This window comes from Dryobates pubescens, chromosome 13 (assembly GCF_014839835.1).
Source record: "Dryobates pubescens isolate bDryPub1 chromosome 13, bDryPub1.pri, whole genome shotgun sequence".
Lineage (NCBI taxonomy): Eukaryota > Metazoa > Chordata > Aves > Piciformes > Picidae > Dryobates > Dryobates pubescens.
In genome coordinates this window covers 22,817,523-22,826,402 of record NC_071624.1, presented here as the reverse complement: position 1 = coordinate 22,826,402, position 8,880 = coordinate 22,817,523, and the positions used below count along the sequence as shown (strand labels likewise).

The 8,880-nt window shown below is 58.8% G+C and overlaps 1 protein-coding gene across 1 annotated transcript; it reads left to right on the top strand.

Moving 5' to 3' along the window:
* Positions 1 to 4: 4 nt before the first annotated feature.
* Positions 5 to 8,369, top strand: LOC104300256 (1-acyl-sn-glycerol-3-phosphate acyltransferase alpha). Its single transcript, XM_009900510.2, has 6 exons — positions 5 to 189; positions 1,765 to 1,898; positions 2,993 to 3,168; positions 4,370 to 4,465; positions 5,502 to 5,574; positions 8,215 to 8,369. The coding sequence occupies exons 1-6, from the start codon at positions 5 to 7 to the stop codon at positions 8,367 to 8,369; spliced, it is 819 nt and encodes a 272-aa protein (XP_009898812.2).
* Positions 8,370 to 8,880: the final 511 nt, after the last annotated feature.

Genomic DNA, 8,880 nt, shown 5'->3' with positions numbered 1-8,880 from the left:
AGGGATGGAGCTTTTGCTCCTTCACTACCCCTTCACCTGCCTGTTCATCACTCTGCTGGTCCTTTACCAGGTGAAACCTGCCTTCAGGTACTTCTGCAAGATGACCTTTTATAAGCTGTGGCTCTTCTCCTTCAGCATTCTGGTTATTCTGCTCAGCATCCCTCGTGGGCGCAGCCTGGAGAACATCAAGTAAGTGGTCTGTGGCTCCTGTTTGCCCTGGGTGGGGATGGAGTCAACTCCTGCTCTGTTCTGGGGAGGGTCCTGGGGGTCGTGTTGCAGTGGGGGAGGAAGTGGCTGCATGTTGGTGTGGACAGCTGCCAGGCTCTCTGGTAGTTCAGAAGAGGGATGTGGCTTTCAGCATTGGCTTTGAGTTGATGGGGAGCCTAAGGAATGATGGAAGGAAGGGGTGCAAAAGGAGACATGAATCTGTCAACCTGCATCATGCAGAGCTGAAAGAATCAGAGAACTGTCAGGGTTGGAAGGGACCTCAAGGATCACCCAGCTCCAACCCCTCTGCCTGCCATGCAGGGACACTTTCCACCAGATCAGGTTGCCCAGAGCCACCTCCAGCCTGGCCTTAAAAGCTTCCAGGGAGCTTGTTGGGCTTAGTAAATCTCTCCCGTGTAGCCTTCAGAGCCACATCTCCCTCCTCCATGTGGCTACTCCCTTATCTAAGGTGTGTTGAGACAGCCCCTGTAGGTGCTCTCCTCTTTCTCAACTCCCTTGTGACTCAGTGCCAACCTGCACCAGCAGAAGCTGACTTTACCACAGGGCAGGACTGACACCTGCCTTGCCACTGGTGTCCCCTTCATGGCAATCAGGTGTCCCCAGGTCTGGCAGTTCCAGAGCCCTTGTCCTTGCTGCCCATTCCCTCTCTCCATCTGTTCCTGACCCTGCAGGGAGCTGTCAGACTCAGCTAGAGCCTGGGCAGTGCGTGGTGGGCAGTGCATGGTGGGCAGTGCGTGGTGGGCAGTGCTGGGCAGCAGGAACTGGGGGTGTGGGTTGAGTGAGTGCATGAATGCTCCAGGTTGGGGGGCAGAGTGGCTGGAAAACTGCCTGGTGGCATTGGTGACAGCAGCTGAACATGAGCCAGCGTGTGCCCAGATGGCCAAGAAGGCTACCAGCATCCTGGCCTGGATCAGCAGTGGTGTGGCCAGCAGGAGCAGGGCAGGGATTGTCCTCCTGTGCTGGGCACTGGTGGGGCCACACCGCAGATCCTGGGTTTGATTTGGGGCCTCTCACTCCAAGAAGGACATTGAGAGGCTGGAGCAGGGCCAGAGGAAGGCAACAAAGCTGGGGAAGGGTCTGGAGAGCAGGGCTGAGGAGAAGCAGCTGAAGGAACTGGAGGTGTTTAGCCTGGAGAAAAGGAGGCTGAGGGGAGACCTTCTGGCTCTCTACAGCTCCCTGAAAGGATTCAGGCTGGAGCCAGGTGGGGGTTGGTCTCTTCTCCCTAGTAATCAGCAATAGGATGAGAGGAAGCAGGGAGTTGTGGAGAGCAACTCAGCCTTCATTGCTCCACTCCAGGGTTCCTCCCCAGCCCTGCTCTCCAGCCCCGCTGTCCTTCCACGGAAGAGCAACAACGATGATGAAGGACATCTTTGCTGCCCTTCTGTGGACCTGCTCCAGCCCCTCTTGGAGTGAGGAACTGAACTCAGTTCTCCATCTGTGGCCTCCCCAGTGCCCAGATCAGGGGGACAATCCCTGCCCTGGTCTCCTCCCCCAGCTCCAGCATCCCTTCGGTCACCTTCTGCTTGCCTCTGGCAGGTTCATGCGGATGACATTCCTGCCGCTCAAGCACATCTTTGGGATCGAGATAGTGGTGAAGGGCAAGGAGAACCTCAGGAACAAGAAACCTTTTGTGCTTGTGTTGAACCACCAGACCTCCCTGGACATCATGGGTATGTGGGGGTGCTGCCTTCTGCTCCTCACACCAGCTGTCTGGAGGGAAGGGTAGGATGAAATCCCAGGACCCCAGGAGGAGGTGGCCCCCGGGACCCCGGGCGGAGGTGGCCCCGGGACCCCAGGCGGAGGTGGCCCTGGGACCCCAGGCAGAGAGGGACCCAGGATACCCAGGCGGAGGTGGCCCCGGGACCCCAGGTGGAGGTGGCCCCGGGACCCCAGGTGGACGTGGCCCCGGGACCCCAGGTGGAGGTGGCCCCGGGACCCCGGGCGGAGGGGGCAGCAGTGGTTGCTACGTAATCTGTTAGCAGCTAGCCCCAAGCCAGGGCTGCTCTCCAGGGTATTAGAGCCAGGGCTGCTCTCCAGGGTGCTAGAGGTATTTGCAAACCAAACTAGCTTCGTCCTGTCCAAGGGAATTATAGAATCATAGAATGGTTTGGGTTTGAAGGGGCCTTAAACAGCATCTCGTTCCAACCCCCTGCCATGTGCAGGGACACCTCCTACTAGCCCAGGCTGCTCAAAGCCTCATCCAGCCTGGCTGTGAGCGCCTGAAGGGAGGGAGCATCCTTCCTGTTCCAGGGTCTCACCATCCTCACTGTCAAGAATTTCTTCCTAATCTCCAGTCTAAAGCTGCCCTCTTCCAGCTTAAAGCCATTGCCCCTTGTCCTGTCACTGCAAGCCCCAGCCACAAGGATGGGGATGAGAGTGGCAGTTGACCACGGCCGTGGTGTGGCTGCTGTGGCTGAGTGCCAGCGATGGAGTCATAGAATGGTCCAGGCTCCTCCAAAGGGACCTCCAAAGGTCATCCAGTCTGACCTCCCTGCAGAGACATCCCCAACTAGAGCAGGTTGCTTCCCTCAACCACCTCCCTGGGCAACCTGTTCCAGTGTTCCCCCCTCCTCATGGTAAAGTCCTCCTCCAAGGGGGTTCTTGGTCTGGAGGCTCCCAGGATGCCTTCCCCAGCATGTTTCTGACCCCGTGAAGCCGGATGGGCACCGCAGCCGTGGCAGCTGCCAGAGGGAGGGCTCTGGCCTAGAAACTGGAGGCAGCAGCACAGCTGGCAACTTGTCCTGCCCTTCTCCTCCCCCTGCAGTGATGATGGACATCCTGCCGAGCCGCTGTGTGCCCATTGCCAAGAAGGAGATCCTCTACATGGGCACCTTCGGCCTGGCCTGCTGGCTCTCGGGGGTCATCTTCATCGACCGCAAGAGGAGAGAAGAGTCCATCACCACCCTGACAGAGGTGGCAGACTCCCTGCACAAGGAAAATGTGAGTGGGGAGGATGCTGGTGAGGAGCCACTGGAAAACGTGAGCCTCGAGGTAGCTGGGAAGAGATCTTGGTGTCTGGGCTGGCTGCTGAGCAAAGCCATAGAATCAATAAGGTTAGAAGAGACCTCAGAGATCATCAAGTCCAAGCTGTCACCCAGCACCTCCTAACAACTCAACCATGGCTCCAAGTGCCACATCCAGGCTCTTCCTAAACACCTCCAGGGATGGAGACTCCACCACCTCCCTGGGCAGCACATCCCAATGGCTAACAACTCTCTCTGGGAAGAACTTTCTCCTCACCTCCAGCCTAAACCTCCCCTGGCACAGCTTGAGACTGTGTCCTCTTGTTCTGGTGCTGCTTGCCTGGGAGAAGAGACCAACCCCCACCTGGCTACAACCTCCCTTCAGGGAGTTGCAGAGAGCAAGAAGGTCTCCCCTGAGCCTCCTCTTCTGCAGGCTAAGCAACCCCAGCTCCCTCAGCCTCTCCTCACAGGGCTGTGCTCCAGACCCCTCCCCAGCTTTGTTGCCCTTCTCTGGACACCTTCAAGTCTCTCAATGTCCTTCTTAAATTGAGGAGCCCAGAACTGGACACAGGACTCCAGGTGTGGCCTCAGCAGTGCTGAGCACAGGGCACAATGACTTCCCTGCCCCTGCTGGCCACACTCTTCCTGCTGCAGGCCAGGATGCCCTTGGCCTTCTTGGCCCCCTGGGCACACTGCTGCCTCATGTTCAGCTTCTGTCAACCAGTACCCCCAGGTCTCTTTCTTCCTGGCTCCTCTCAGCCACTCTGCCCCCAGCCTGTAGCACTGCCTGGGGTTGCTGTGGCCAAAGTGCAGCACCTGGCACCTGGACTTGTTGAATGCCATCCTGTTGGACTCTGCCCATCTGTCCAGCCTGGCAAGATCCCTCTGCAGAGCTCTCCTACTCTCTAACAGCTCAACTCCTGCCCCCAGCTTGGTGTCATCTGCACATTTAGTGCTGATGGACTCAGTGCCCTCCTCCAGATCATCAATAAAGGTGTTGAACAGGAGTTAGAGCAGCTCTGTTGGGCTCGGTGTGTGGCATGGCTGCACAGTGCATGAAGAGGAGGAAGGATGCCTCTGTGTGGTCAGGAGCAGGGAGAGCAGTGAAATGTGGCTGTGCAGAGGCTTAGAACAGTGGCTGATGGTCCTTTCATGTGAATCTCTTCTCCCCCTGGCAGTTCCGTGTCCTGATCTTCCCCGAAGGAACTCGCAACCACGGCGGCTCCCTGCTGCCCTTCAAGCGTGGAGCCTTCCAGCTGGCTGTCAAAGCCCAGGTGAGAAACACCTTCCTCCTCACCCCCTCAGGGGCAGCTCACAGGCTCACAGGATGTTAGGGGTTGGAAGGGACCTCTGGAGATCATTGAGTCCAACCCCCCTGCCAGGGCAGGAGCAGAGAATCCAGCTCAGGAACACACATCCAGAGGGGGCTGGGAAGGCTCCAGAGCAGGAGACTCCACAACCTCTCTGGGCAGCCTGCTCCAGGGCTCTGGGAGCCTCACAGGGAAGAAGTTTCTCCTCATGGTGAGGTGGAACCTCCTGTGCTGGAGTTTCTATCCATTGTCCCTTCTCCTATCCCAGGGTACAGCTGAGCAGAGCCTGTCCCCTCCCTCCTGACCCCCAGCCCTCAGATGTTTATAGACACTTCTTTGCCTACCAAGGTGGACCAGCAGCCAAGCTTATGCCCCTCCTGCTCCTTGGCTTCCCTTTGGGTCGAGCACACACAGAATCAGAGTCACAGGATGGCTCAGATTGGAAGGGACCTCAGAGATCATCTGCTCCAACCTCCCTGCCATGGGCAGGGTTACCTCCTGTGCTAGACTCAGCTGCTCAAGGCCATCATCCAACTTGGCCTTGGATGCCCCCAGGGAGGAGGCATCCACAGCCTCCCTGGGCAACCTCCAGGAGCCCTCAGCAGCTTGCCACGAGGAGGGGCTGTTTCTGGGGACAAGGGGAAGTCCTTCATGACTGAGCTTGGGAAAGCAGTGGGGGAGCACTGACAGCAGCCCTGGAGCCGTCCAGGGAGAGTTTCTGCCGAGCAGGTCTCTATCCATCCAAATTCCATCAGTTCATGAAGTGTTGGCCTAAATACAGAGGTGAAAAGGCAAAACCCCAAGAGTGAGGACCCAACAGCTGGAGGATCTAAATATCCCCAACCCCCTCTGAGTGCCCTTGTGAAGCTGACTGGGAGAATTACCAGCAAGGTTCAGGAGTCACCTAAGGAAGCCACTCCTGGGTTGGTGGAGTTTTTTTGGGGGAAGGGGAGTGGAGGGAATGGGGAAATGTGTAGATTGCCATTTATCTCCCCTCCAGGTCCCTGTTATTCCTGTGGTGATCTCTTCCTACTGTGACTTCTACAGCCAGAAGGAGAAGAGATTCACACCAGGTAAGGATGACCTGGGGCTAAGAATGGGCTGGGTGTTGGTGTGAGCCATGGGGTGGGGGCAGGAGGGCCTGGGACGTGGGGATAGCAGCCACGGGCTTGAAAGCCTCCAGAGAAGGAGACTCCACAACCTCTCTGGGCAGCCTGCTCCAGGGCTCTCTGACCCTCACAGTGAAGAAGTTCCTCCTCCTGTTGAGGTGGAACCTCCTGTGCTGGAGTTGAGATCCATTGCCCCTTGTCCTGTCACAGGGTGCAAGTGAGCAGAGCCTGTCCCCTCCCTCCTGACCCCCAGCCCTCAGCAGGGCAGAGGAAGGAACAGGGAAGTTCAGGCACTATGTTTGCCTCGGGTTCTTCTCACAGCTTTTCCATCACCCATGTGATGGCACCTGGAAAAGCAGCAAGATCCTGGGTCAGGTCCTGCCCCTGCCCCCCACCCCACCTCGTCCTTGGATCTGCAGGTGCACGGAGAGTTAGGCAACAAAAGCGAGCATGAACCTCCCAGCAAAAAGCCACCCTGAGACTGTACCGCCTCCCACTCCCCAGCTTTCATCTCTCTGTGCTGCTGCCTCACGGCTAACGTCTTACGGGGAACAAATGACACAGCCTCGGGCTTCAGGGAGGGACATGCAGGGGGGAAAATGTCTCTCGAATTCCAGCAGAGAAAAGCAACCCATCCTAAAGCAACCCATCCTGTTCCGCCCCTGTTCCCCCTCCCCCCCGCTCTTCCACCCCTTTGCCCCCCCGCCCTGTCCCTCCTACCCCCCTCCGCCGCCGCTCCTTCCCTCCCCCTCCGCCGCTCCTTCCCTCCCCCTCCGCCGCTCCTTCCCTCCCCCTCCGCCGCTCCTTCCCTCCCCCTCCGCCGCTCCTTCCCTCCCCCTCCGCCGCTCCTTCCCTCCCCCTCCGCCGCTCCTTCCCTCCCCCTCCGCCGCTCCTTCCTTCCCCCTCCGCCGCTCCTTCCCTCCCCCTCCGCCGCTCCTTCCCTCCCCCTCCGCTGCTCCTTCCCTCCCCCTCCGCCGCTCCTTCCCTTCCCCTCCGCCGCTCCTTCCCTCCCCCTCCGCCGCTCCTTCCCTCCCCCTCCGCCGCTCCTTCCCTCCCCCTCCGCCGCTCCTTCCCCTCTCCGCTGCCGCTCCTTCCCTCCCCCTCCGCCGCTCCTTCCCTCCCCCTCCGCCGCTCCTTCCCCTCTCCGCTGCCGCTCCTTCCCTCCCCCTCCGCCGCTCCTTCCCCCTCCGCCGCTCCTTCCCTCCCCCTCCGCCGCTCCTTCCCTCCCCCTCCGCCGCTCCTTCCCTCCCCCTCCGCTCCTTCCCTCCCCCTCCGCCGCTCCTTCCTTCCCCCTCCGCCGCTCCTTCCCTCCCCCTCCGCCGCTCCTTCCCTCCCCCTCCGCCGCTCCTTCCCCCCTCCGCTGCCACACCTTCCCCCCGGCTCTGCCACACCTTCTCCCCGCCCTGCCACTCCCCACCCTCCCCAGGCTGCTGTTTCCGAAGGGCAGCTCCCACTCCTCCCAGTGTCGGCGGCTGGGTGCTACACCTTCCCTGGCAGGCAGACGGCTGCAGGAGGGAGTTGTGCAGATGGCGCAGATGTGAGATGCTGCATTCCCTCTTTCATCTGCTGCGGGGCTTGTCCTGCCTCTGCTTAGCCACATGCAGAGGCCTTTTGGTCCTGGAAGCATCCTTCCACCCTGACAGGAGCTGTCCTGCTCCCTCTCCATCACAGCCCTGCTCAGCTGGGCAGCCAAGGCTGGGAAATCATCTCCCTGCCCTGGGAGATCTGAGTGGACACCAGTGCCTGCCAGAGCCCTGCCCCTGCTGCTCCCCATCCAGGCCAGGCTGCTGCTGGCCTTTTTGGCCACCTGGGCTCACACGCTGCCTCCTCTGGAGGTGTTCAAGAAACGTGTGGACATGGCACTTCAGGCCATGATTTAATCATGGAATCAATAATGTTGGAAAAGACCTCAGAGGGCATCAAGTCCAACCTCTCACCCAACACTTCCTGACAACTCAACCATGGCTCCAAGTGCCACATCCAATCCCCTCTTGAACACCTCCAGGGATGGGGACTCCACCAACTCCCTGGGCAGCACATCCCAGTGGCCAACTACTCTTTCTGTGAAGAACTTTCTCCTCCCCTCCAGCCTAAACCTCCCCTGGTACAGCTTGAGACTGTGTCCTCTTGTTCTGGTGCTCATTGCCTGGGAGAAGAGACCAACCCCCACCTGGCTACAACCTCCCTTCAGGGAGTTGCAGAGAGCAAGAAGGTCTCCCCTGAGCCTCCTCTGCTCCAGGCTAAGCAACCCCAGCTCCCTCAGCCTCTCCTCACAGGGCTGTGCTCCAGACCCCTCCCCAGCTTTGTTGAGACAAGAGGGTCAGGGAGGGGGGAGAAAGTATGTGAGTGGGGCAGAAGAGCAAGAGAAAATAGGTAGGGTTGGATGATTGGTTGGACTTGATGATCTATGAGGTCTCTTCCAACCTGGTCTGGTCTATTCCATTTCTATTCTATTCCATTTCTATTCTATTCTATTCTATTCTATTCTATTCTATTCTATTCTATTCTATTCTACTCCATTCCATTCCATTCCATTCCATTCCATTCCATTCCATTCCATTCCATTCCATTCCATTCCATTCCATCCTATTCTCATTTCCCCAGGCAGAAGCATCATCCAGGTGCTGCCAGAAGTGGAGACCACTGGCCTTGGCCCAGATGATGTTCCCAAGCTGACCGAGCAGGTCCGTGACTCCATGCTAGCCACCTACCAGAGGATATCAGGAATGACCAACGGGGCTCCCCACCAGGAATCCTAGCTGCCAGCCCCAGCTGTGTGTGCAGCAGCTGAGGGGGAGAGGATGGCAGCCACAAGAAGGTCTGGCAGCAGAGACAGCCGTGGATTGCCAACCCTGACGCACCAGAGACAGGGAAAACATCCACAGGGGAAGGAAAGCTTCTTCTCTTGTACCTCTTCTGTAAGTGGAGGTGGTGCAATGGTTGCCATGTTCCTTCCAGAAACTGCATGGACAGACACAGGGTGGGCAGCTGGACAGTTCTTTGTCATCATAACAGTGAGACCACCTCTCCAGCCGGACCCCAGGCAGAGCTGGAGCCATCCTGTGCTCATGCTGAGTGCTCACAATCAGCACCTTAGACTCAAACCCACCAAGGCAGAGGCATTTATCCCAAGCTTCTGACCAGGGCTTTGCCCCAGTCCCCTGGAAGCACACTCAGGAGAAGGCACTGCCTCCTACCTCTTTCCCTGGGGAGAACCTGGGAGAGAGCTCTGCCACCTGAGGAGAAAGCCAAGGCAGCTCTGGGAGAGGG

What these genes read in the sequence shown, in the direction of transcription:
- LOC104300256 (XM_009900510.2), top strand. Translation starts at nt 5, where the DNA reads ATGGAGCTTTTGCTCCTTCACTACCCCTTCACCTGCCTGTTCATCACT. An exon ending in GACCTCCCTGGACATCATGG is followed by an intron (nt 1,899 to 2,992) that starts GTATGTGGGGGT and finishes CTCCCCCTGCAG; the next exon opens with TGATGATGGACATCCTGCCG. An exon ending in AGCTGGCTGTCAAAGCCCAG is followed by an intron (nt 4,466 to 5,501) that starts GTGAGAAACACC and finishes TCTCCCCTCCAG; the next exon opens with GTCCCTGTTATTCCTGTGGT.